Genomic DNA, 27814 nt, shown 5'->3' with positions numbered 1-27814 from the left:
TTATGTAAACTTATCAATACTCATATTGAACAGTCGATTTTTCCCCCACCCGATTAAAAGCTAAGAAATGATGGTCTCGACTCATTGTATAAAACTAATTCATATAGTTCTTCCTGTCGACGCCTAAATGTATGCTACCTGACAGCTATAAATCCGACAGGTGCCACCACCTTGCGGAATAATTTGCGTGCTTGTAGTAACTGAATTTCAGGAAAGTACCTAAGCAAAATAAATGGGGCGTTCATAGTAGGGGCCTTTATCTACAAACAAGGTTCTATCATCACTGTTATATTCAAGAGCAATACTAATAAAATATCAAAACTCCTGTGTTCGTATCTATAGATATTCTTTACGATACCCTAACATACAGCAAATTAATAAACAAAAGAAAAAACGTGAGTACAGTATACTCTCATTATAAAGTCGTTATTACTTGCTACATTTAGTATACTTTAAATTATTTATAGCCAAATAGTTTCTTTAGATCTATTGTCAGAATTCTGAGAAGACCAAAGTGGACACTATAAACATAAGTTGATTCCATAACCACGTCCTGATACAAACTCCTAAGCAGGAAATTGTATTCCACACAATGAATTTTGTCTCTCATCCATACTTTGGTTATTCAACGAGCCACGTGTTGTCTATTGATATACCCTTCCACTTCGATCACGCATTATTTATTGTCGTCGTAAAAAAGAGGCGTGCAGTGGCGAAGGAGTGGGCCCTCGGGCAGGTAGGCACAGGAGCCCATTGGTTATGATCGTGTGTTCCAACGGTCTCGGAAAGCGATCGTGTCGAGAAGCAAGGAAGAAGGGGATTTTCACGTCAGTTCAGTGAGCTCACGCACAGCAAACAACGCTCGTCGACAACGGCTCGATCCGGAAACCTCTGACGTCCAAAAATGGCGTTTCTCGCGTAGCTCGCCGCAACACCAAGAAGTGGCCGTGTAGCTTCGTCGGCGAGTGGAGCAGACTCTGTCGAAAGGGAAATCGCGTGAACCACGAGGAGTAGGAGGATTCCGTGTTCGAGAAGCTCCTCTGCAGCACGACCAACGTAAATATCAGTTCGCATGCCACACATTCTTACATCCTTAACCGCGCGAGTGAACGTACAAGATAGTTCGCGGTTCAAAGCATTTATTCCGAACAAGTTGAATGCTATTCTTTGTGATACGAGCTCTCGAAAATTCGTCAGTGTGTAGGACCGAACAAATCCACCCCAAATCGCGCTCTTTCAACGAAGATCCCGATTGGCCGGTTCGTCGACCATCCACCAATCGACGGCGATCCTCGTTAAAGTCTTGTCACAATTTTCGTATCAAAAAAAGAGCGTTATCGTCCCTTAAAACGTAGATCCATCTCTAATCGTTTATAATCGACTTAGGAATTTCAATGGATCTCTATCTATTTCTCTGGGACATGAATGGAGGGACAAGTAGTGGCTTGCAAGGAAATTTAAAAATACAAATGCGGTGAAAGTGCGATAGAAGGAACTAAATTTCGTGCGTGCATGTGTGTATAATAGCAACGTCTATTTGTGCTCTATTATAGTTTCCTCCCATAGACAGTCTGAGAGAGAAGTATTTCTCTTTTCCTATACCAACGATTAATCACATTTCTCCCCATACATTTTCGTGGCGTCGTCTTGTTCTATTTACGCTTTAGTCGCGAAGAATTGTGATCGTTTCGCCTATCGCGAAAGTGCCGCGTATGAGGGTGCGTTTCGAATGTTCCACATTCTATGCGTCCGTAGTAAATAGACAGGGGACGTTGGATTTGAACGTGTTCGATGAAGCATAGATCCGTAAGTTGCAACTACAATTCCTATTTTTTCCAGTCGGCGTCGTCTGTCAGTTGATTCGCACCGCCGTGAATTTTTTACGCACTTACGCAAGCCTTGCCGGTCGGACAAGGTTTTGAGACGACAGTGATGTCATAGGACTGCGTAGTCTGGCGTAGCAATACCTTTGGCACGTGCAGTTGATGTCATGTTAGAGCATCGCGTCAGGATTACGATGAGATCAAACGTCGATATAAATCATTTTGAATGAATTCTTTTGTTAAATACTTCTTTCGAGATTACGTGTTATTCAGAATAAACTCTACCTTAGTCTAATCGATGATACACGTTATGTCTTGTTAAAATTAACCTACTAGATACTTCATTTTTTTCTGCTTCTAAACTCATCTCTATTGAGTCCTGCGTTAGAGGAAATGCACGGATTATGTGCATCGTCTCTACGCTTTCTCGTTTCCTTTCTCCTGGTTATAACTGTAAAAATATCTAATGAATTCGAATGAAATGCCGGCATTGCGGATTTCCATTTGCAAAGGATGCGAAGCGTAAGATGCACCGATGATTAAAGGACATAGCAACAGGTGCACGTTTTCATAGACACTTTCACCACGTGAAATTTTTTAACGAACCAATCTTCCCGAGCAACCGCGGTACATATCACGATCAGCTAGATGTTTTGTCTAGAAAATCGAGAGGTCGTGACGGCGTTTCCTGGGGAATCTCGCGATCAACATCGTATTCATGCCCTTTTCTTCATCTTTACTCTCGAATGGATCTTGGTCCGTTTATTGGACCACTTGACCTACGGTTCGCGTTCAATTGTCATGATAAATCGACTAATTTCGTTACACGGTGACTCTGTTAACAACTAGCCCGTAAAAATACAGAGTAGAATATTTTTTCGATACATGCTTCCTGCTCTTATAAAATACGTTTTCTTTTAAAACACTGCATCAGTTCATAGAATAGTAATTTCTTTAAGATGATAGGTCCTAGCTATATTTTATTCATTTCTACGGTTTTTATGACAAAGTGCTTTCCCCTACAAGCATGTAAATTTATAGACAAATACATCGCCTAAATTTTGTCGGTAAAAAAGGAACGAAAATGGAATCGACCGAACAACTACGACCAGAAGAGCTGGTGGGCCTGGTTGCACGATCTGCAGAAGGAACAGCAGCCAAAGGGATGCCGATTAAGGGACACGAGGATCTCTGGGTAGAAATTCAAGCAAATACATTCAGGAATTGGGTGAACGAGCACTTAAAGCACGCTGTAGATGTTGCTGATGGTCCAGTAATCGATCTTGCTGAGGACTTTCGAGATGGCACGCGACTCTGTGCTCTCGTAGAAGTCCTCACCAAACGACGCCTGCCTCGATGGAATCCAAGACCAGCTAATCAGCACCATCACTTGGAAAATGTATCAACAGCTCTGCAGGCTATCGAGGCTGATGGCGTTAAACTTGTCAACATTGGTGAGTCGACAAAAATTATTCGAACGTTTAGCTTCTGAGAGTTCTTCTGTCTATCAAATGGATATCGATTGTGTCCGGTTTCTTCATATCGCATCATCTGTTAAACGATGGCTTCGCAGGTGTATAATTACATCGTGATCGATTCTTCGAATTACTTCACCCATCGCTACGACGCTGTCGTTATATTTCACAATATTGTTCGTAACGCCTCCTTGATAATCGAGTCGAAGATAACCCACATACTGGGCTTTGTTTATTGGTCAAGTAGACCACGCGCGAACGGAAACGATACGTGTGTATGTGTAAAACGTTTAATTAGTGGTAGCTTGACGGACATGCCTCAAGTATGGCAGTCTTTCGCGCTGAATTCCATGTTGGCGCATGACATATGCTCCGACATACAGACGGCTCATTTAATTCTGACCATACATGCACATGGGCATGGAAAAGGTGTCTGCTTTAGTACCTACCAACTTCATGTTCGAACGAGCAAAATACTGATAGCACAGTATAACTTAATGGTTATAACTTTATAGTGACACTAAATTTTTAAATATTCAGATACTCAATGACCTTTTATTTATTTCAGTTTCTGCTATAACATAGCTAAGAAGAGGTAATTTATTAGTGTATCCACACTATTAACAGGCCATTAATGTATAATAATCTCTAATTGATGAACAGTATTGGTGCTTCGGTAGTTTATGCTGTGATCAAAAATATAGTTATTACGTCACGGATTGCAAATCATACTTCGAGGTCGTTGCCTTTCTTGCACCGTATCGGCGCCTACGAGGCTCCCGAGAGCCATTACGATTATACTCGTGTAGTTACCGACTAATTTAATTTCCAGCGTGCAAGCGTTAAGGCGATGCATTGGCGATAAACCACGAGTACGCATCTTCCCGCGCGTTTCAGGAGTGCTTGAACGGAAAGCAAAAATGCGTTAACGTCGAATTAACGGGAGTACCCTGATTAATTGAGATTATTGTGAAATTCATTTCATAAGGTTATCTACGAAAGCTGGTTGTTTACCATATTAAAAAAGTGGTAATATGGTAAAATGTCTCTGGCTATTCACGAACCTTTTCATCTCGTAATCGTTCGATGAATAACTTCTCACGCATCACCTTATTCCCACGTAAAAAATGCGCTGAAATTTAGGTCAGCTCAATGACGAATCGATCTTGAGTATTCTTATATTGTTCGTTAAAGTTTGTCTTTTTCTTTGCAGGTAACGTGGACATTGTGAATGGAAATTTGAAACTGATCCTCGGTCTGATATGGTCGCTCATTGTAAGGTACCAAATAGGCAAGTCCAAGTTCCCTCCAAGGAAACTCATGCTCGCATGGCTCAAGGTCAGTATACGTAATTGCACGAGTGACCTTGCCGCATCGCGAGCATAATCTCGGCGTGCAAGTACAACAAAATAATTCTCGAATTGGATGTACAATAAACCGAATACGATTGAACGGTTTTTTATCATGTTTCGATTCCATTTATAGGCAGTTCTACCAGAGTGCAGAGTAAATAATTTCACGACTGATTGGAACTCAGGTGTATACTTGAGTGCCTTGCTCGATTATTGCCAACCAGGCCTGTTACCCCACTGGCGTCAACTTGATCCTAATGATAGGTACCATTAAAAGAAATTAAATTTTTGACATGTACTGTATGGTATAATGAAAAAAATTAATGATATATTCGCAGTGTATATAATTGCCGTAAAGCTATGGAGATTTCAAAGCGAGAATTCGATATACCCATGGTCTTGGAACCAGAGTACCTTGCGTCTCCATATTTGGACGAACTATCGGGAATGACCTACTTATCGTACTTCATGAAGGAAGGTTCGCCGGGTTTCGACGCAACTTTACGATGGGTCAACTCGCAGTTACCTCATCATCCAGTACAAAACTTCACGGTGAGTTTGGCTTTTGCTTCAGAAAACGATGTCGCGCTACGAACATTACTCTTTTTTCTTTTTTAAGATGAAATCAATTCTTGCAGACCGATTGGAACGACGGCAGAGTGTTGTGCAGCATTGTTAGGAATTTGGGCGGGCCAGCTCCGGCCTACGATAAAATCAACACCGACCCCTCTGAATGGGAACACAATATACAGATGGGTAAACGGATTATTCATCCTCTGCCGAACAATTGTACACGCTTTTGTTGCTCGTGATGTAATGCCCGCTTCGTAATTTTCCTGAAGGTATCGACGGAGGCAAGAAACTAGGCGTGGAACCTATTCTCAAGGCAAAAGATATGGCAGATCAAAACGTGGAGCATTTAGGCGTGATGGCGTACGCAGCATACTTTCAGTGGGTGAAGCCTCGCCCTCAAGCAAGCAAACAAATTGTCGTCCACATAGACAGCACTTCCGCCAGGGTGCAACAACCGGTTAGTTAGTTAATTGCTAAATAATGGCAACAACTAAGAAAATATAAATCTTAAAATCATACGATTGCTATCTGCAGGCGCACTTCAAGTTAGAGATGCTTACCAAAGAAGTAAATACCAGGGAAGTACGCAGCGAAGTAATAAGTCCCAATGGAAGAATCGAGTGTAGACTTACTTGGAACGGAGTTCACGGGAAAGGAACTTTTGTGCCGACAGAAGTTGGAATGCATAAGGTTCCGCTTCATGATTTTAAGTGTTATTTTATATACTTTAGATTAAATTGAGCAATAGATTAATACATATAATTGCGTTTCAGTTGATGGTATACAACGACGGAGAATTGGTAGATGGATGTCCTTATTACTTCAGAGTCTTACCTCCCCTGACCAAAATCAAATCACCCGGTATGGATCCGTGCGCTATAGGATCTATCGTCGAGGTTCTAGTCAACAGTTACGGTAAATATCGTAAAAAAAAAATTTTAAAAAAAATAAAAAAACTAAACAATAATTAATATTTAGGAACTAGTCATGATGGCATTGATGTGACTGCATGGTCTCCGACTGGCAGATCTTTGTCATGCCCTGTCAAAGAAAATGATGGTGTACATACCGCGTCTTTTCAACCTGACGAGACAGGGGAATGGAGTATTGCGATAACTCACAAAGGAAATCACATACAAGGAGGCCCGTTTACTTGTTTTGTGTTCGACCCTAATGGGATAAAAGTAAATAAATTACTCAATAAATATTTTTTATTTCTATCTCTATCAATATCCATAACTTTTGCTATATTTACAGTTATTAGACACGGATGGTGCTATGCCCGGGCAACCGTTTTCATTTATCGTCGATGCAACAGGAACCGGAGGCCTCGGCGACGTAATAATAGATTTAGTCCACGACAAACATTCCATACCATTTAGAATGGAAGATTTTGGACATATGCAATACCGAGTCTCATTCGTCCCAGCTGATTCTGGGAAATACAGAGTCTATGTATATTTCAATGGTTCGGATGTTAGAGGATCTCCATTTTCTATTCGAGTGGGGACTCAAAAGGGATCGAGAAGATCAAAAGAATCGACGTCTAGCCTAGAGAGATCGAAACTGTCTTCGTTGGAAAGACGAATGAACGGCCTTAATGTTTCCGCAGGACCCGAACGACGGTCCAGCCCTGTTCAGAAAACGTATACTTCACCAACGTATAAACCAACGAGCCCAACTCGACACGTTCGCGATTATTCTCCTATACATCAAGCTACCTCGACTTACAAGACGTCGAGTAATTACTCGGTAGAGAACTCTAGTTCAACCTACCACACATCAACCTCGTACAATCATGCTCGATCTCCGAACCATAGTCATAGTCCAGTTTCTCGAAATCTTCACAGTCCATCCATGATTAAGGAAACGAAAGAAATTTATTCGAGTTCGGCGTATAATCAGTCGAGATCTCCGACCGTACAAAGTCCTAGCCTCATAAAAGAATCAAAAGATATTTATACGTCCAGTGCAATAAGCAGATCTCGTTCACCGAATCCAAGCCCAACTGCTCATGGCTCGAGATATTCACCAATTATTAAAGAATCTCGAGAAATCTACAATTCTGGATCTCTAAAGAGATCTCGATCACCTACTCGCAGTCCTATGAATTATCGTAGCGCAACGCAAAGTCCCGTTAATAGAAGTTTCAGTCCCAGAAACAACGATAGAGACATCAGTTTTAATAGAAGAGGTTCTATAGAGAATGGAACTGTCGATACTAGTAGCAACGTCAGGGTATCATCGATGGTCAGTGGAACTTCTAGACGGGATTCATGGGACGCCATAGAAAAGACGAAATCTTTGCTATCTTATGGGAGCTTAGAATCCTTAGCTAATTTGACTAACAGTGCACCTGTGGCTGAAAATACAAATAATCAAAGTTATTTAAATAATAACTATAAGAATACCCAAAATTACAGTTCGAGGAATATACACAGTTCTTCGAATTATACATCCACTCAAAAGGTTTCAAGTTCTGACTACAGTTCGTCTCAAAAGTATGCTAGTGAAAATCATAATACTCGGACGCAAACTCACGGTATTCTTAAAAATAAAAACAACAATTATTACAAAGGGGTGGACACCACGGATGGAGTGCATGATCGATATCTTAACAACGGAACTTCCGGTTACGCGTCAACACAAAGCAAGAATTTTGGGCTTGTAACCGGAAGTGCCCTTGAAATGCTACCTATTCACAAGCCAACTAGTTTCATTATAGATCCAAGTATAGATCCCAGTAAAGTTACCGTCACTGTTTCTGGTAAGTTTCCTTATTAGTATAATTAAACAACGATATAACAAAACATTTCATGTTAATGACTTCTGATTGCAGGTCCCAGTGGCAAAATAATCCCTATCCAAAAATCAATTCTTCGAGGTCTGACGTACACGATAACTGCCGAAGAAGTAGGCGAACATATTATTCAGATTTTGGTAAACGGTCAGCATATCCAAGGCTCTCCCTTCAGGTTCGTAAATGATAAGATTATTCAGAGACACTGAAATATTCTGCAATTCAAATTTAATCGTTTGTAATTTCAGATCGCAGGCATACAATGCACGTGCTATTCAAATTGGGAACATTCCGAATGGCGTGATTAATCAGCCAGTAGAATTTGAAAGTACGTATTGAAAATTAATTAAGATACAAATGTGAAGTCAAGTAGGTACAAAAGTGATATTGTTATATGTATTTTTTATTGTGTTTCTAGTTGACGGATCTAGAGCTGGATCTGGAAATCTAGAGATTCTTGTGAATGGCGGTCACGTGACAAGCTTTGTCAGAGCGTTAGGGAGTCAACGATTTTTGGCATCCTTTGTACCTCATGAAGCTGTTGTACACCTGGTAGAAATGACGTTCAACGGAGAAGTTGTGCCCGGTAAGTTTAATTTTTAAATTTCAATAACGGTCATTAAGAAGGTAAAAAAAATTTGTCCAAGTTCAGTGGTCACACACTACTACTTAAAAAATTCGAAATATTTTTAAATCTGGTGAACTGCATAAAAATATTGTGGTTGTTTATGCAACAGTTATCTTTGTGGTCGTTGAGTGACTTTCCTTCCAATCTGTTGGCAGTAGATTACATCCTGGTGAAAGTTAATCGTCTCCTCTAAGTAGTTTCATAAATAAAACGTCTATGCACTACCAGATTCTTAAAGACAGTATTGCCCACGAACAACAAAATACTGTTACATCATTTCTCATATCTTGCAAAAGTATCATTCATGTTTTTTTAGTTCTACGGTTCGTAAACATTCTCCTGATTTCTAATTCATTCAGAACATGGACTGGATATTGTTTATGCTCATATATGTATCTTGAATTTGTCCGCGTTCTCAAGTTTAAGTACTCGCGCGTCTCAGAGTCGGCAGGTCATTGGTTAGGTCATTGACTTGCGATTTCACGCATCCACGTGATGTTCCACTGACACATATACGACGTCATCGTTTTCTTCACCTTCCTGAATTTTTTCCTTTCATTTAACTAACGAAGTAAAATGCACGCTGCACTGTTTAACGAATCTTATGATGTTTTTGTTAACGACTAGCTTTGATATTACTTAAAAAAAAATTTTTTTAAATTAAAAGCAAATCATGAAAATCAAAATTTCATTTGTGATTAGAATATTATCTTTTTTAATGATAAAAAGACTAATTTGATGAAATGAATAATTTGATGAAATCTAACATTCTTAGAACTACACCCACACACCGTGCGGTAAAAGTAAAACTTAACAGAATCGCGCTCTACGCTATTAGCGCGTGTACAGAGAATATTATTTAGATGCCATGTAGAGAAATGCATTCTGCAATCGTGAACACGCTTTTGCACGTGGCCTACAATGCCGCGAGTGCGTCTGTAGAGCCTCATTCCGATCTGAAATTGCTGCCTAGTGTTAGCGTCGAAACGTTCCTCGAATTCCGTTACGATCTGTTACAACGAAACGTCTTTTCCTTCTTCCGACATCGACGATGGTCAAGGTCAATCTATAGAAACTGTGTACACACACCTTGAAGTTTATTGGCACGCGTTGAATTTCGAAACGCCCGCAAACGAGTTCTATATTAGATCACATTCTTATTAGGATCTATCGGTTCATGTTCTGTGCATCGTTAGTCACGGCCGATCGACACAGCATGTTCAGAACTGTTTTAGCTCTTTTATTTGTGGTATTTAACGGGTAAAGTCTTCTAACGAACACACACATTATCAACCAAGAAGGAATATCATAGAGACTGTAGGTGTGGTCACGAACATTAAAGTCGCTGAATGCTCGTAGACGTATTTGGTTACGAATGAGGATAGTCGGTCTCTGCCTACGTAAATATGAACGTAATCGACGTAACATCATGATGCTTCAACACCCCGTAACAATTTTCACGCAAACTGTCCGCTTCAATCTCAGCACGTCATTCTTGTGCGTGATACCACGTAATTACACGGAATCATGCGAGTAAAGATCACAAAGAATTGCGACATATTTACAATTGGTTCGATTCCAAGAGGGGCATCGCATAGTAAAGGTACTTTCATTCTATGTGGAACGATCGGGAAGAAACGAAGATTAGCAGGGACACCTTGTAGAGAATGTCACGACTTGGCGACACGTGGAATGCGTTCTTACGCGTTTCAAGCGCGTTATTGCCAATTTCCCCATTCCAGTTGTTTCGTCCTTTCTCTGCAGTCATTCTAATGCGATCTGTGACCCTATTTTTTAATTGTTCTTCAATCACCCTGAATTTATGCCATCGTTTAGTAGGTCACCGTGATAGTATATTAGTAGAATCGATAGAGAGGAAGCACGTGAGCTCCTAGGAGTTCTACACTCATGGCTAGGAAGACTCTTCCTCGATCATCGATGCGCAAATCACCGTAACGCTCGATAAGAGGCACGCGTTAACTATAAAAGTCTCGATTACGTGCTAATCGTACGAGCGCAAAATAAATGGCTGCAAAATAAGAAATTAATATTCCGTCATTGCATCAGAGTTACTTAACACTCGGTGACATGAACGCCTCAGAGCTTGCAGCCTCGATGCTAATCTTTCGGTGGCTAATTTCGAAGTGTATTATGCAACATTATTAACGGTATCGATATAAAGGTCACGCTTGTGGAGTAGAATCACAATCGCTCGAAGGAAACGGACAGTGCATCTGGTTCAATTGATTCCGATTTGTTCTCGCCCGAACGGTGCTTCATTTGTAACAACTTGTCCCGCGTTTAGAAGATCCTTTCCTTAAAGTAGAATCTCTGAAATGGAGAAACAAGTTCGATCACAAGTCGTGGGAAGCTTTTCGAAAATTTTGGAACGAGTTACCTTCCGTATGACCCGTTATGTTGGGGAATGCAGCGACTCACGAGCTGCCACACTACCTTCGGCATAACTCTCGTCGTTAAGAATGTAGCGCAAAGCGATTCAGAATGAAAAAAAAAATAACGTCTTAATGGCACTCGTGTCGTAGACTACCGTTCGTGGAGACTATACCCTGAACTCCCAAGTCTTTACTCTCTCATCTCTGTTTTATGACATGATGCACATATACTATAGTAGCATCATCACGTTGGCATTTGTTTACTAGCAGAATCTAGGAAAATGCAGCACCTTGTAAAATGCGCGGCATCATTAATTTCGTAATTTCTACGACTATGCGTTACTCGTGCTTCTCTTGATCTCGTGATTCACCGACGATGTCTTCCTAATTGTTGCCAATTAGTTACGCGCAATCATTTGATAGGAGCTTGTCTGCTGGGATGTGTGTATGTTTTGAGCTATTAAGTTGTAACAACAAATAGTCGCGATCGGTGGAGGGCTTCTCGATGTTTCTATGCTAGTGTATCAGTAGAAATACGATGAGGTTTGCACTTTGTATCGCATGCATCGTTCTGCTTCTAATTACGACAATTATGTACCAAGGTTTACAATTATCAGACCTCATGAAACGTTCTTGCATTTGCTAATGGGAGGCAGTAAAATTAACGATTTTTCTTAATTTTTATAATTTTATTCATTGGGACGGTTTTTACTACCTTGTTCGGTAAGAGTGTCTCAAAAATGTAGGTCAATAGAATATGTATTGGGCCCAGAAGAATTAATAGAGTTTTCTCATCGGATTTCATAAATCATTTGATCCATCACAGCAGGGTTTCCTGAATACCTTCTTCTCCCATAGAATTACAATGCACGAACGTCCTGCAATGGAATTGTAACGCACAAGAGATCACGTTCCTCATATTTTCTAAACAGAGCCGTGTCGCATGCGTCTGTCTTTCCGGTTTTGACATTCGATTTGCGCAGCGTATCGTATGCATAGAAACTCAATTATTAAGTGGAATCACGATGCATGGAAGATTGCGCCTTTGCGTTCCCAATTGAACTCTCTACTATACATATATCAATCAATGGTCTGATTCTTGATCGTAGAGGAATCGCGGTTCTTCCTCGACTACCTCGAAAGTAGAATCGCGTTGAATGCAAACAGTGAGGTTTCTATTTGCGGCCGACCTTAAGGTATCGAAATACGCAGATCAGGTATCCTGTAAACGTATAGGTATAGACTGTAGCCGGTCGAACGAGCAAGAAACGAATGGGAGAACATGGTCGTACCGAAAGCCTTCGATGCCCCGCTCTTATTTGTGCCGTGAGAGTAAATCTTCTATCAGATTCAAACCTCAAAAAACACAGTCCATGTCTACTGAAGTCCATGTCTACTTAAGGTTGTTTCTTCTATAACTCACTTTGAGAAATTCCTAATTGAACAAGTATTCTTTAGTATAAAATTAAGAATCACAAATGATAAAAATGATGACTTGCGAATGATTCTTGTACTCTACCTGAATCCTTAATATTCTCTAGACCAAATGCATAAATTGATTAACCCTTTGAATATCGTTGAAGACTTAGAACCTCCTGATGTTGATTTTTTACTAACCTTAAATAACCTATAGAAACCGAGATGAACACCGTGTAGTGTTATTGAAGATGTAGTTCGATGGTATAGAAGTAAAGAAAAATTGTAATGCAAGAAAGGTTTTAAAGTGGAGAAGGTGAAATAAGATTGAACGTACACCAAGAAATGCACGGCCCTGGTTTTGGGCCCGAGCGGCAATCCAGTGGAAGCCACACTCGTCCCGTCGCTCGACTCGTTCGAGTCTGTCGTGAATCGCAATCTGCTGACGTTTCTTCGAGAAACTGAGGCTACGCGATCGTGTAGTTCTTCTCGATCGTTCGGGACTTCGTAGTGTCGTTTTCTTTTTGGGAATTCCTTCTTTATCGAATAATCGCGTTGAAATGGATCTACACGAGAATTGTACGCGATCAGCGTTCGACGAAGAGCTTCGAGTAATCAAAGTCGAATCGGTTCGCGTGCGACTGTGAAAACTTGCTACCTGTTCGTACTTATGGCCGAGATATCAAAGTGTATTCGGTGATAGAGTCGTATTACCGGTTGACAGATTCGATTCGTCCGTTTTCATAATACCGTCACTAACGTTCGATTTTTTCGTAATTTAATTAAGCTTCTCTACATTTTTTCGTTTAAGGTTTTCAGCGTTTTTCAGGTTTCTTAATCTACGAGCGAAGGCGATCGAGGTAATTCGATTCTTTTTGAATATTCGCGCGAGTGATTTTCTGTTCGTTACGTTTAGATAAACCTAGTCCCGTGACTTTTCCCGCGGTTATGAAAGTTATTTTCCGTCTATGATTTGCGCGTGCCCTTATGTTATAACTGATAAAGGTTAGGAGGAATCTGATTGGAGTCACGTTGCACTTCCGGAAACTCGGAATTCGATTCAAAGTGTAATCATCAACAGTTGTAGAGCTTCTTTTATTTTTTGCATAGGAATGCTTGCAAAGCTCGAGAAGATCATTATATAGTGCATAAATAGTGCATCTGAAGTGTGCTTCTGAAAGACAGTAGTGTTGAATACATATGAATTAAAGTGACTGATACATTATGTATAATTCATGGACTTTTACTGTAGTATTTATTATTGTAGTGATTTGATACGTGCAGTTGTAATGTTAAGACAGTAAAAGAATGATGTGTATTGTTAATAGGATCGCCTTGGCGTGTGGGCATTATGCCAGCCCCAAAAATGTCAGTAATTGGGGACTCCATAAGATTAGTCCCTGCCGGTAGTCCAGCACTGTTTGAGCTGTCTGCTCTTGGCTTTAACAGTAACGAAATTGATGTCCAAATTATAAGTAAGTATATATTATATAAGAAATGCATGTTATAAGTTAAAATGATGATTATTATAATGATTACTTTTAGCACCTTCCAAAAGACACATTCCTGCAAGAATTGAGGAAGAGCTAGGACGTCCTGGAGAATTCCGTGTTGAATTTACTCCAACAGAAGTGGGCAGTCATCTTGTAGAAGTAAGCATCGCGGGACAGAAGCTACCGGCAGGACCTCTTGTTGCCAAGGTGTACAACAGCAGTTTAATTCAAGTTACTGATGTACCCAGTGCTGTAGTAGGACATGCCTGCCAATTTAGAGGTGATTAGGATGATCTGCTCTCACAGAGAAATGTGAATCCATACTTAAACTACTTCTATATTTACAGTTGATGCTAGTGCTGCTGGAGAAGGGCAGCTTGAAATTTCTATAAATGAGGGAGAAGTGCCTAATCATGTTCAAGTAGTAGGAGGTGGACGTTGTCTTGTCTCTTTTACCCCTGAAATTGCTAAACCACACTACATTGATATAAAATTCAATGGGGAAGCAGTGAAAGGATGCCCCTTCATTTGTAATGTATCGGATACAAGTAGAGTAACATTAAGTTTAAATCATCTGGAGTTAATTCCAGTTGATCAACCTGCTAGTTTTCACATGGGCGTTGATGGTAGTGGCAGTGCAGAACTTGCCGTTTCTGTAAGAGGTATTGATGAGTAATGTTATAGTTATCAAGGTATGTAGTATTAAGAAGCTTATGTGATAATTATGCAAATATATTTTTTCAGGACCAAATAGTGAATTACCCGTTAAAGTAACGGGTGACATAAAAAGTGGTTTTACGGCAGAATTTATCCCAAGAGATGTTGGCGTTCATTCAATCAGCGTCGAGTACAATGGGCATCCTGTCAATGGCACGCCATTCTTAGCTAAGGCATTTAATGCTGATAAAGTATTAATTGGACCTGTAGCCAGGGGTAGTGTTGGTCAACCGACACATTTTACTGGTATGTGAAATGAAGAAAATAGAAAAAGATGCTTTTTGAAATAATTTCGAAGAATGTTAAGACGATTCTTCTAAAATTTTTATATTTGTTAACAGTTGATGCGAGTCAAGCAGGCGAAGGGAATCTAGAAATTACAATATCGGCTCGCAGTCAGAATATACCTACTCAAGTCACACCACAAGGGAATGCTCGATTTTCGGTTAGCTTCGTACCATTTGAGGCGTGCGAACATATCATTAACATAGCTTTCAACAAGCGAACTGTACCAGGTTGCCCGATTGTAACTCGGGTAGGTGGTGATAGTCATGTAACAGTGAGTGGGCAGGCATTAAGCAGTGCTGGATTAGGACGACAAAGTTATCTTACCGTCAGTAACGTTGCCGGTAGCTTGGAAGATTTAGAAGTTAACGTTGAAGGTAAATCCGCTTTTTTTGTTGTTGTTACTTGTATTTTTTACCTTGTAGCGCGTTAATACACATATACGCAGCATGTGTACCTACCTAGTTCAGAAGTGTATCTCTGTGTATCGCACACAAATCGCTATCTTTCACAGCGACATCATACTCTTTTGTGATTGATATTCCTCTAACGTTTTAATTCATTTTTACAAGATTTTTGCAACTTACGCACAATGGTTTTGCCGACAACCGAAAATATGTTCAAGCACCTTATATGTTGCGTTTGTCACTTTCGTATTAAAGTTTTGAAATTTATCTAGTTCATTTGTTATAATAATTCAATCAATCTTTCTACTGATTTATGGTGGAAACTTGCACGAAGTTGTGCCTTTGTGTTTGACAGTCTTCTTAATCTCTAGCTTGAGAGCAATTCTCTCTCTGTTGCAGGTCGGCCAGCTTTCAGACTACGACATTACTAGACTTCTCAAACAAAACTAATCTCATTTTAGCCTTAATAATGGATTATAATAAATCAATTGGTGGTGGGTTTCTAACTCAATCTTCTAAAACTGTTACATATGAATAGTTCTGTATACTCTTCTCGTGCCTTTTTATTGTTGGTTACCATCTTAGAGTATTATACGGGTTTTGGTTCTATTTTTACAGATAAATATCGAAACAGAGACTAATATTACACAACTTTTGTTTCGATTGTTGGTCTAGGTTGATTAATTATGTACATTTCCTGTGTAACAGCCACTTCTATGGTGCTATATGTATTATTACCATTAATTCCATACAAATTTTTAAGTATTAAGGCACAACAGAATAGATATTAAATTTAAAGTCTAGACTAGTGCTTTAACCAATGTGCCAATATTACCATTTACTTAAATAGTGCATACTTAGTTAAATGAGTTGACTAGACCTAGATAGATCTCGCATCATTGCCTTTTTCCTTATTTTTTGATGCTTCAAACATTTTGCTTAAATTATTCCATTTATATAATCTCATTACTTGCATTAACATGCAATTATAGATATAGTTAGTATTAACAAAGCATTAAGTTATTTTAATTACCAGGTGATACGTACAAGCAAATTAATATTTTATTGGACTGACATTCATATCCATGCATTCATCATAACTATTATTTTGTCGTAACAATTTACTCAATGCTTTTTTAATAAGATATTGCTTGTCACGATTAAAAATCATAACATTGAGAAAAAACGTTGGACGTGCGTAAAGCCCCATCGTCAACTTTTGGTAACCTGATCCACCCTAGTAGTTGGCTGACTAAATTATATTAAACAACTAACCGGCGGACTTGATAGGACCCAATGGACAGGCCGTACCCGCACAAGTCACTGACAACAAAGATACCACGTGCAGCGTAGCATTTACGCCAAGAATTGTGGGAGAACATAGAATTTCAGTAAGCCATCGGAATGTTCCCGTGGTTGGTAGTCCATTCAGCTGCAAAGTGTATGACGTGACTGCCATTAAAGTAAAGGATGCCAAGCATGGTGTTATCGGAATGCCAGTAACATTCTTAGGTAATTGGAAGGTCTTGGGATATGTTAAACCCGTATTGAAAAAGTAGATGTTGCATTTTCGATTTTTTATTTTTTTTTATTTTAGTTGAAACTAGTCAAGCAGGACCAGGAAACTTAGAAGTGACGGTAAACGGTGGTCGTGTACCTACATCTGCTCAAGCTCAAGGTCCGCACACGTATGCAATATCTTTCACACCTCGAGAACCAATTGTACATACTGTGGATTTAAGATTTAATGGGGAGGATGTACCTGGTAGTCCGTTTAGTTGTCAGGTATTACAGGAATGATTATTTTATAATCTTATCGAATTAGTTTTTGTATTCACATAAAATATATTCTCAGGTGAGCGATACAGCAAAAGTAGTAATAACCGAAGGTCTCGAAAAAGTATCTGTGAATCGTTTGACAACATTCACAATCGAAGCGGATGCTTCTTTGGGAACACCTGTTGTGGAAGTTCTTTCACCCACTAGAGAGAGTTTGCCAGTTCATGTTAAACAAAATGGACACGGATGTTACACTGCTGGATTTACTCCTAAGGATGTTGGTACGTGTACTAGTAAATAATAGTAAATATTCGAGAGAACATTAGAAGAACACATAGAATTTATAGGCGATCATAGCGTGGAAGTGAAATTAGGCGGATCGCACGTGGAAGGCAGTCCATTTTTAGTAAAAGCTTACAACGCTGACAAAGTAAAGGTGACAGATATAAATAGCGGTGTTGTTGGCAAACCAGTTTTCTTCAGCAGTAAGTTACACGCCTAATTAAGTATTTAATACATTTACATTGCAGTTCCTTCAAGTATTTTTTAATTTCAGTCAATGCTAGTCAAGCAGGTGCTGGTAATCTCGAAATCATAGTTGCCGTGAATGGTAAAAATGTACCTAATTATGTACAAAGCGAAGGAAACGCAAAGTTTAGAGTTAATTTCAAACCACAAGAGGCTGCTGTACACAGTCTGAGCGTTCGTTTCAATGGGGAACCTGTTCCGGGTATGTAACATGCTTAAGTTAATAGATATTTTTTCGTAATGCTTACAATAACATTTCATTCATAGGTTCACCATTCAGCTGCAAAGTAGTTGGTGCAGGTCAGGCCATAATTTCGGGTCACAATCTAAAAATGGGAGCTGTAAGGCAGCTAATATCCTTCACTGTAGATCCACAAACTGCTTCGACGAATTGTGACGTGATTGTAATGCCGCCGTCGAGTATATCTCTTCCAATTACGATAGAACCCATAGATGGAAAATATAATATTAGTTTTGTGCCTATGGAAGTGGGTAGACATAACGTCAGCGTATTAGTGGATAACGAGCACCTGAAAGGATCCCCGTTTGCTTGCAATATTTACGATGTCACGAAGGTAAATTTTGCGGTCAGTGAATGAATTTATTTTAATTTTTTGAAAATATAACTTAATAAAAATTTATACAGGTTCACGTGTCTGGTCTTACGGAAGCGCTACTGGGGCAAGCAACAACATTTACGGTTGATGCTGCAGAGGCTGGTGAAGGAACGCTGGAATTAGTTGTAAGCACTGAGAATAATACTGTCAAAGCGGAGGTGGTTGCTTGCGCTCGTGGATTATACGATGTAACGTTTGTTCCACAAACCACTAGCACTCATTATGTTAATATCAGTTTCAATGACGACAATGTACCAGGTTTGTGATTTAATATCTCATTCATTAATTGTTATACAAGTTTTTAATACTATTTTTGTCATAAGGGAGTCCATTCAAATGTCCAGTGGTTAGTACTATGTTAGACGGGCCTTCTATGATTCGAGTTGGTAATACAGCTTACATGGATTTAGAGATGTCAGGATTGGAAGGCCCTGTATCTGCTGAAGTTACAGGTAATACTCTTTTCTTAATATCTTCTACTTTTTCTGTATTGTTTTATAACACAACATTTAAAATGTATCTCGAATTTAGGTCCGGATGGTATAATTATTCCGTGTACCTTGACCAAACTGTCATCTAATTTATATCGAGTAGAAGTCCGAACGCGACAAGTTGGAACTTACAGTGTAATTTTCAGCGATGGCCACAAAATAATTAGCTCACAAACGCTTCAGGCTTTTGATCCTGGAAAAGTCATAATTAAGGAAGTGTCAGATGTAGTTTGTCATCGACCTGGAACTGTCATAGGTACCATAATCTAAAGACTTTTTATATGTGTATCTGTAGAACATGTATTTTGAGTATACAATCTTCCCTTCATAGTGGTTGCATCGAAGGAAGCAGGGCCTGGAAAATTGGCAGTAAATGTTCGAGCCGCTGGGGCTGACGTTGATAGTGTAGTCAGAGAAAGAGAAAATGGTTTTTACGAAATAGTCTTCCACCCAACACGTGCAGCTCCTCATAGGATTCACATAAAGTACAATGAAGTTCATATTTCGGGTAAGATGTTGAGCTGTTTATTGGTAGGTGCGCAACCTGATTCCATTACGTGTACACTATGGAATATATGATGCTATTTTAGGAAGTCCACTGGATGTGACTGTTCGTAGTCCCACCGGAGGACGAGAAGTGACAGCAACAGGTCTAGGATTGTACCAATCGTGTGTCGGCAAGGTGACTTCGTTCATAATCGAAACATTAGGACGTCCTGGGAAAGAATTTGATGTTGTCATTAGTGGGCCTCAGGGCAATGCAGTCCCAGTTCGGTGTTATCAACATCGGGATGGAAACCTGCTCGCTGAGTTTACAACAAATACTGTGGGAACATATAAAATCGATGTTCTACAAGGTGCAAAGCCAGTTTTGGGTTCGCCCTTTTTCTGTCAAGCTTTCGATGTTTCTAAGGTGAAATTACAAGAACTGGGTCCAATGACGGTGTCTGTACATGATCATATTGCGTTTAAAAGTAGGTGAAATCAGTAGATTTACATAAAATAACAAGGCAAGGTATTTAACAATAAATACTTACAGTTATGAAGACAGATGCTGGAATGGCAGACTTAGACGTGACAGCTACGAGCCCTCTAGGTCAAGAACTTCCGTTACAAGTCACTCCACTTAATGATGGTGCTGAGATGGTTGAATTCTCTCCTAGTGTGCCTGGCACTTACATGATTAACATCACGTATGGTAAGATAACTAATATATTCTAAAGTATACAGTGTTTTTTACGAACTTATTCTTATGGTATTGAACCTAGGAGGATGCCCTATACCTGGAAGTCCAGTAGTGTGTACGGTTGATGCAGCTGGTCAAGCACGTGCAAAGGGAGAAGGCTTATTATGCGGTCATGTAGATAAAGCGGCGCATTTTATTGTAACTGGAACACGGAGTCCTCCAGCAGTCCAGGTATTTATTGAACATTTCTTAAATATTTATTTTCACATAGTTTTGCATACTATTTTATTTACTTTTTAAAGGTGGATGGTCCAGATAGTGTATCAAAGGCTACCGTCGAAGCTGGAGCTAATCCTGGCACTTGGAACGTGTCTTACGTTCCAACTGAGGTTGGAGTATTTGATGTCAGAGTTGTTTCCGCAGGACAACAACTTCCTGGATCTCCATGGCATCCGAAAATCATAGATACACGAAATCTTCGCGTAATTGGTAGGTATAATTAAAATATCGAATGTTAGGTTTCAGAGACAGTTATTTTTTATGATCTTCAAGGTGGTTGGCCTGCGGTATGCGATGATATTGGACGATTAAAGTTGCACCCATCGAATAAAATCAGTTTCGACACAGCTGAAGCAGGGCCTGGTGAACTTACCGGAAAAATAGGCGATCAAATGTTATCTTTTGAAATGACTTCGAATAATAGACTGAAACTCATTCCACCGCAGATAAATGGCGGAGAACATCGTTTAGAAATATTATTTAATGGAATACCATTCCCAGGAGCTCCAAAACTGGCAATAGTTCAAGATTTAGAGGTATATATCCTAAAGTGGATATAGTAATTTATTATAGGCCTCTATTTTAATTTTTACCATTTGTTTATAGCCACCAATACAGGATACAAGTCGAGTGTTATTAAGAGGACGGGGACTAACATCGGCCAAATGTGGAGAAGAAGTTAGTTTCACGATAGATGGATCTCAAGCTGGCAGTGGCACACCAAAAGTTCAACTTTTTTCACCAACTAGTGAATTAAACGTAATGTTACAACATTTAGGTAAATTAGTTGATAACTGCTTCATTGGTTCTCTATTTTTTATCAATTCAACTTTTATTTTTATATTACGGTATTGATGTCATATTCAGGAGATAGCGTTTATCGTGCAAGTTATATACCACTTACCCCTGATCCCCTTTTAATGACTGTATCATGGAATGGAAGACAATTAAAAGGATGTCCTCTGCAAATCACCGTTACAAGCGCAGCTGATGCATCCCGCGTTATTTGCTCAGGAGATGGCTTGAAACATGGTATAGTTGGACAAGAGATCAGAAGTTTCATCGACACCAGACGTGCAGGACCTGGTACGTTCCTTCCTACACTTGAAATTGCATATATATTTATTATTTATTAACATAGTTCAAGCAAATCTTTTCTGCCCTGCAGGAGAGTTAACGGCACACTGTGTTGGACCCCATAAAGTGGCTTACTGCGAACTGTATGATCACGGTGACGCAACATTCACATTAAACGTAAAACCTCAAGAGGCTGGTCGCCATGCATTGACTATTAAATACGCTGGCGAACATGTTCCGGGCTCGCCTTTCACATTACGCGTTTCCGGCGCCCCAGATGCTTCAAAAGTAATTAAAATTCCTCTAATACCTCTTTTAACTATAAGGATAAAATACCAAGAATATTACTTCTAATAATAGGTTCGAGTGTATGGACCAGGAATTGAGCATGGAGTACTAGCAACCTTTCAGTCGCGCTTTATTTGCGATACTCGGGGCGCAGGTGCCGGCCAGCTCACAGTGAGAGTTCGAGGACCTAAAGGAGCATTTAGAGTAGAGATGCAAAGAGAAACCCAGAAGGATCGCATAATACTTTGTCGGTATGATCCGACGGAACCAGGTGATTATAGAGTTGAAGTTCGTTGGGCAGGTGTTCTTGTTCCTGGTTCTCCTTTCCCCGTTAAAATCGTCGACACGCAAGATGAATTATTAATGCTAACACAGGTAAAGTAATTGGAAAAAGATCTAACATTCATAAAAATGATTTATTTCAATAATTTTGTTAACATTCTAGGGTGGAGATAATTATTCAACAGGACATCATACGATCGCGTCATGGCGTGGATCGCAAGCTATATTGTAAGACCCTTGCATATAAATTGTTATTATTTTGTACGGACTAATAATATATTTTGGTAATATATATAATTATATTATAACTTATCTACATGTTTGCAATAAAATCAATATTTTGACAATCTCGTTACTTTGCAAACGATGTATAAATATTTTTATGAATATCAAAAGAGTTTTTCTTTTTACACAATTTATTTCGCGACAACATATCGTATGTTACTGTACATTGAGGCAAATAGCGTGTTTCTGAGGACCTCTGCGTATATTAAATTACACTATTCTTACACAATACAAAAAATAATGTCCACATTATTACGAACTACACATTTTCATTACTGCTTCTTTTTCTTTTCCAGCTTACTCAGTTCCCTGAATATGTGTTTCTTCAGTTCCTTCTGCCTCTTCAGTTTCCGTCTCTCCTCCGCTGTCACCTTAGCCTTAAGTGCTTCTATTCTTCTATTTGTGGCTTCTTTGAGCTGCTGCTGTTTATGAGCATAATTGGTTCTGATCATTTTCATAAGTCTTGCTATATTTTCCTCTTTTGGCTCGCGCACTACAGCTACTCTATTATCCTCAAACTTCGGTTTGCGTTTGCCAGGTGTTGGTGGCATCTTCGGCTTGTCTTGGTATGGAAGTTCTTTCTGCAAGCTTCGAGGAATAGACAGAGGCTTGAATACCTTTGGCTCTCTCTGAATGGGTGTGTACATGGAATCTGTATTCGCTGGTATGTGTATATTCTTCTCCCTCTTTAACTGACCAGTCGTCTTCATTCCTTGCCAACGATTCTTTTCTTCAGGCGGTAACAGAAGAGATGTTACTGGATTATAGAACTTCGGCACGTCAACTTTGTACCAGGTACGACAGAACACAATGTCACTCAAAAGTATTTTGTCCTCGAAAGTGGCACGGAAGCAACCTTCTGGTTTCGACACTGCCTTCTTTATTTGACCACGTATGCCAGAGACAGTTCTGATCTTGGCACCTTCGAACTTCGCTACCTCAAGAGCCGAGTTAAACATGTCCTTGATGAAAGCAGTTTTCTTATATATTTTCATGGGAACACCAGTAAGTTTTAGCTTCTTCACGATCTGCGTACTCTTATCCATTTCAACTATAGAACCTGTTGCCGCTATTCTGAATCCTGGTACTCTGTTAGCGACATCTTGAACAGCTAACACTCCTGTACTCTGAGGAGTAATGGGACCCCAAAAATGAGACATGCAAGCAACGTGTTCTGGAGTATATTTCAGCATTCTGTTCTTCAAATTGTCTTCTAATTTGGAGAAAATCGGCAGCGTTTGAAATCGCCTCCACCCTATGGAAAGGATCAGTGGATCTTTGCTCTTCAGGATTTTCGGATACCATCGATGTTTTTTAATCCTTGTCTGCACGTATCCTATATTTTCTTCACCGTGTAAGAGTCCACCAATAATTAGTGGATAAGTAGGATCTAGGTTTGTAATAAGTTCGCAAGGTACAGTTTCTATTTCAACGCGGACATACATGCCTGGACGATAGCCTTCTAGTTGAACTCTGACATCATCGTCCATTCCCTCGAATTCTGATTTATTCAGACTTGCCTGTTTTTCAGCTTCTGATTTTAACTCATCGTAATAAGTTTTCTCTTCGCCATTATCGTATTCTGAGTCGAATTGTTCTTTTAATTTCTTCTTCTTCTCTAAAAGTCGTCTCTTCTCTTCCATTTCGTCTGGTTGTGATTCTTTTGGCGCTGCTTCTTCATGTTTTTCCCCAGTTTCTAAGTCTTCGAAATCTCCATACAACTCTTCATCATCCATATCGTCCAGTTTTAAAAGCTCTTCAGCATCTTCTGATTCTTTCCATTTTCCAGTCACGAAACGATTTGCTACGAGCATCTTATTTTCTTCTTCCAACCAATCTCGCGGCATTTCTGGATAAAATATAGATTCCTCTTGATTTTGTAGCTCTCGCTCTTGTATTTTTTGCTTCTCTTGCTCTTGTACCACGCGAAAGATACCACCTATTTCTTCGCTTTCTTCCTCAGCTTCTTCTTTTGTTTTATCTTCTTTTTCCTGTGTAAGATTTCTCCTCTCGAATGTTCCATATACGATTTTCATGAGATTTTTATTACTTCTTTGGCGATTTTCGTAAGCTTCTCTAGCTCTTTCAGCCAAATTCGACTTCCACTTTAATTCATCTTCAACATCTTCTTCGCTTCCTAATTCTTCATCATCTTTTTCTATACTTCTACTATCATCGTCTTCATTTTCATCATTATCTTCCTCGTCTTCTTCAGCTTCATCATTTTCTTCCTCGAAAGAATTGATATTCTCTTCTGTGTCATCCATTTCTAATCCAGCTCGCGAATCTTCATCGCTGAGTTCGTCAAAACTTTCGCTATCACTGTCTGCCTTTTTATTTTTTTTATTTGAACTTGAGTCTAACAAACTAAGCGCTTCTGTGATTTTATTTTTTATTAAGATATCTGATTCCTTGCTCAGGGAATGATAAACTTCCGTTTTATTGGATACTTCTGAAGTATTACGTTTTTTAGAATATGGAGATTTTTTTATCACATCTGTATCACTGTTTTCTAAATCTGAATCATCATCAGACGTTTTCTTCTTTTTACGTGTAACATTCCCTGTTTGATGGCTTTTATTTTTTCGTTTGAGGCTCTTCTTTTTGTTACATGATTCTTCCTCATCATCCTCGCTCTCTTCCTCTTTTAGTTCTTCGGTTTTCATCGTATCGTCATTATCCGACGAAGCTTTTGCTTGTGCTTCATCCATATCCTCAGTATCATCTTCTTCTGCTTCATCCACATCTTCATTATTATTATCTTCAGAATCGGGAAAAACAACTTTCCTTCTGATCCTTCCGTTATCAACTACTGTTTCTTCCATGTAATTACTAAATTTTTCATTCACGTCTTGCGATTTTATCGGAGCAGCGTCGCTAAACAATTGCAGTTCGCTGTGTTGCAATTTTTGATCGAGCGTTTCTTGAGTTTCCATCAAAGCACCCACTAGACCCGTGTCCTCCTCTTTGTAAGAGTGACTCCCACCTAATTCCACATAAACGGCATCCTTGTCGTAAACTATTCCACCCACGCCAGAGAAAGGTGCGTAAATTAATCGTTCTTTATCGACCAACGCGCGCTTCTTTAATTCGTTTGGCAAGGGGCATGGATCTGGTAAGAAGCTAACATCTTTGATCTTCAAATCCCCACAGCCAGGAATATGTACAGATGTTTCTTTGTTCAGAGGAATTCCTCTCACATATCTGTAGATAACAATAAAAAGATTATTATTCAATCCTGAAAAAATAATTACACATGTGTAATTTATACATACCCATACAAACTTATAGTCCTATCAGCTTTTGGATTCTGTCTAATTAATTCTGGAGATGTTAAGTCCTCTATTCTGTCAGCAAGAATGTAAGGATGTGTGCTACGCCAAGTCAAAGGTCTGAACTTCATCACAGATATAAATCTTGCTAGATTCTTAACTTCTGTACGTAAATATTCTCCATGCAGCAACCCAGACAGGTAAAACAACTTAGCCCCTGCATACACCTCTGTCCAAAAACGTTGTTTCAGAGTTTTCTTAACTTTCTTCAGTTGCTTTGCATTTTTTATTAAATCTAAATGTGTTAAGACACCCATAATCCTAGGCATTCCATGAACTTGGCAAATGTTTAAAAATTCAAAAATTTCCATCTCAAAGCCAAAAGATGCATCTATCAGTAGTAATACTAAATCTGCCACTTTTGCAATGTCTATCATACTGTTTATGTCATTGTTGCATTCCATGAAAGTTACTCTTCTCTTTTTGCTAGAGACAATTGTAACTGGACCAACTATATTGATCAAGGGTTGTCTCATGTAACTTTTGATGAGACATTGTATTACCAGCGACTTGCCCACTTTTGGAGGACCAACCACTGCAACCAAAATTGGTGGTGGTTCAAGGGGGGTTCTGTCAACAAGTGGTATGTGTTGCTTCTTAGTTTCAATGTCCTGTTTCCGCCTAAAGCGTCTCTCAGCTTTAATCGCGGAATGAAAGGTAAACGCTTTGGGATTACGCTGTTTGTCGCTTAATTCTTGAACGTGGGCCTTCTTGGCCTTTTTCTTCTCCGCCTTGCGACCAGCAAGACGTTCCCTATGAGTCTTGTGAGTTATTGTATCTTCTCCTTCGGTTCCCATTTTCGATTCTTTTTTGAAACCTGTTTGACCAAATAGACGTTGAGATATATTTTACCAATAAAATATTTTGAGCAGTCTTTCGTATTTTATGAGCATATTCAAATTGGAGTCGAGGTTATGTATATGTAGTACTATTCATTTACAGTGATAAATCACACGCAATCCAAAAAATATATTAGGTACATATTGAACACACAAATCCATATTAAGACACTTTTTCGTCCCGATTATTACACGTATTTTTATTTATGAACATTGTAAGCATAAACACATGAGAATTCGGAAAACACGTGCGACTTGTGAATAATAGTTCACCTTATTTCCCACGAGATGCCGCCACGTAGCACATTTAAAATTTTGCTGATTCCTGGAGTCTACATAATTAGTTAATGCGTGCAATTTGTACTGAAAGACAACGAATTTTGATATTCAATTTACATTATTTACTGTTAAGTGTGTTATTTATATTTGCAACAAGTTTCTATAGAATTTTTCACATGTGGTGTTTCATAAGTGCAATTGTGCAATTGTATTTTCAACAGAAGTAATAGGTAAATTTGTAACATAAGTTACAATCAAGGTCATTCCATTTTAAGCAACCTCCAAGTGTCATTTTTAAGAGTAGTCAAAGTTTTTCGAAGCATTCAAATCAAATTTACATATGATCTATTGCTACATACTGGCATAGAACTTGCTTAAACTGAAATCCTATTGGGATAAGGGGTAAATGACTCGATTGAAAGTTACAAGTAAGTTGCACACGATAGACAATCCTACAGGTCCCCCATAATCGAACATACAATACGAGACGGCGATTGGAAAGTCATCAATCAAACGTATCCTAATTCGCACAATGCTTCGTGATATTGTAAAATTTGACCTTATGATCGATCGTTTTCTACTGACAAAGGGTAGTCGGTGGGACTGGTTAACCGAATACCACTTGCAATACGCTGCAAGACCAAAAATTGAACGAGTTGACTTTTTAACACGTTGGAAAAAATAGAGATAGTATAGCTCTCTCCTATGACCACTTTTGGTACCAAAGATACTATTTTATACATAATAATTTTTCAATCAAGTTAGGTTTGGATTAAATCTATCACGATTTTTTTTACAGCATCCTTTTCCTCCAAATCATTACTCAGTATAGCGACAACTGGAAACATTGGCTTAATGAACGCATTTCAATGGTTTCCCTCGACTCTAGCTGGCGAAACGTACGTTTCCATTCCTGTTCCGGTCTGTCGAATCGGCGTGACAGCTGTCACCTTTTAAAATCACGCCTAAAAAAATTGTTTAATGTACAGCCACGGTTTCGGGACATTCTGCATGGCACTTGTTCTCGACAGAACCGTTTCGAACCGCGACGAATCGCGACGACGATTGGGGGACGATTTTTAAATGGGGACATAATTTCGGGGTGCGGTCATTCCCATTTAACTTTGTGAACATTTATTCATTTAAACCATCGGCCTCTCTTTAAACGATCGCCCCACCGTGACCCATGG

General features: G+C 39.3%; 2 protein-coding genes across 5 annotated transcripts; one reads left to right on the top strand and one right to left on the bottom strand.

Annotated features, from left to right (window-relative positions):
* The first annotated feature begins 884 nt into the window (after positions 1–884).
* Positions 885–22201, top strand: Jbug (filamin-type immunoglobulin domains fbug). 4 transcript variants are annotated; one of them, XM_076391542.1, is made up of 39 exons: positions 885–1056; positions 2900–3277; positions 4512–4636; positions 4784–4914; positions 4989–5202; positions 5289–5406; positions 5493–5680; positions 5758–5913; positions 5997–6138; positions 6202–6407; positions 6481–7990; positions 8063–8198; positions 8272–8351; positions 8442–8609; positions 13789–13935; positions 14006–14233; positions 14301–14615; positions 14698–14916; positions 15012–15332; positions 16653–16874; positions 16960–17147; positions 17218–17422; positions 17489–17626; positions 17698–17871; positions 17937–18244; positions 18316–18544; positions 18610–18738; positions 18818–19033; positions 19109–19285; positions 19368–19751; positions 19817–19975; positions 20046–20194; positions 20266–20452; positions 20516–20778; positions 20849–21020; positions 21110–21328; positions 21411–21607; positions 21680–21982; positions 22053–22201. In XM_076391542.1, exons 2-39 carry the CDS (start codon positions 2908–2910, stop codon positions 22119–22121), a joined length of 8862 nt encoding a protein of 2953 aa, XP_076247657.1. In that variant the 5' UTR covers positions 885–1056; positions 2900–2907; the 3' UTR covers positions 22122–22201. The 4 variants fall into 4 exon arrangements, 3 of the variants coding, with proteins under 3 accessions (XP_076247657.1, XP_076247655.1, XP_076247656.1); XM_076391540.1 differs by lacking the exons at positions 885–1056; positions 2900–3277; positions 4512–4636; positions 4784–4914 and having other exon boundaries at positions 5099–5202; XR_013003191.1 differs by lacking the exons at positions 885–1056; positions 2900–3277; positions 4512–4636; ... (16 more) ...; positions 21680–21982; positions 22053–22201 and having other exon boundaries at positions 7807–7990; positions 18614–18738; positions 18818–18956.
* A 189-nt stretch (positions 22202–22390) lies between these two features.
* On the bottom strand, positions 22391–26511 carry LOC143187373 (ribosome biogenesis protein BMS1 homolog). Its single transcript, XM_076391544.1, has 2 exons — positions 25450–26511; positions 22391–25378 (listed from the first exon to the last, which is right to left on the bottom strand). The coding sequence occupies exons 1-2, from the start codon at positions 26301–26303 to the stop codon at positions 22447–22449; spliced, it is 3786 nt and encodes a 1261-aa protein (XP_076247659.1). The 5' UTR covers positions 26304–26511; the 3' UTR covers positions 22391–22446.
* Positions 26512–27814: the final 1303 nt, after the last annotated feature.

The sequence above is a fragment of the Calliopsis andreniformis genome, unplaced genomic scaffold, assembly GCF_051401765.1.
Source record: "Calliopsis andreniformis isolate RMS-2024a unplaced genomic scaffold, iyCalAndr_principal scaffold0022, whole genome shotgun sequence".
NCBI lineage: Eukaryota > Metazoa > Arthropoda > Insecta > Hymenoptera > Andrenidae > Calliopsis > Calliopsis andreniformis.
Note: the sequence above shows the minus strand (reverse complement) of the source record. Positions and strands in the feature narration are given on the sequence as shown.

Bases quoted from the DNA above. Each gene is read 5' to 3' on its own strand.
- Jbug (XM_076391542.1), top strand. From the start codon at position 2,908: ATGGAATCGACCGAACAACTACGACCAGAAGAGCTGGTGGGCCTGGTT. The intron at 8,352-8,441 runs GTACGTATTGAA...TTGTGTTTCTAG, and splicing joins TCAGCCAGTAGAATTTGAAA to TTGACGGATCTAGAGCTGGA. The intron at 14,234-14,300 runs GTGATTAGGATG...CTATATTTACAG, and splicing joins ACATGCCTGCCAATTTAGAG to TTGATGCTAGTGCTGCTGGA.
- LOC143187373 (XM_076391544.1), bottom strand. From the start codon at position 26,303: ATGGGAACCGAAGGAGAAGATACAATAACTCACAAGACTCATAGGGAA. The intron at 25,379-25,449 runs GTATGTATAAAT...TGTTATCTACAG, and splicing joins AGGACTATAAGTTTGTATGG to ATATGTGAGAGGAATTCCTC.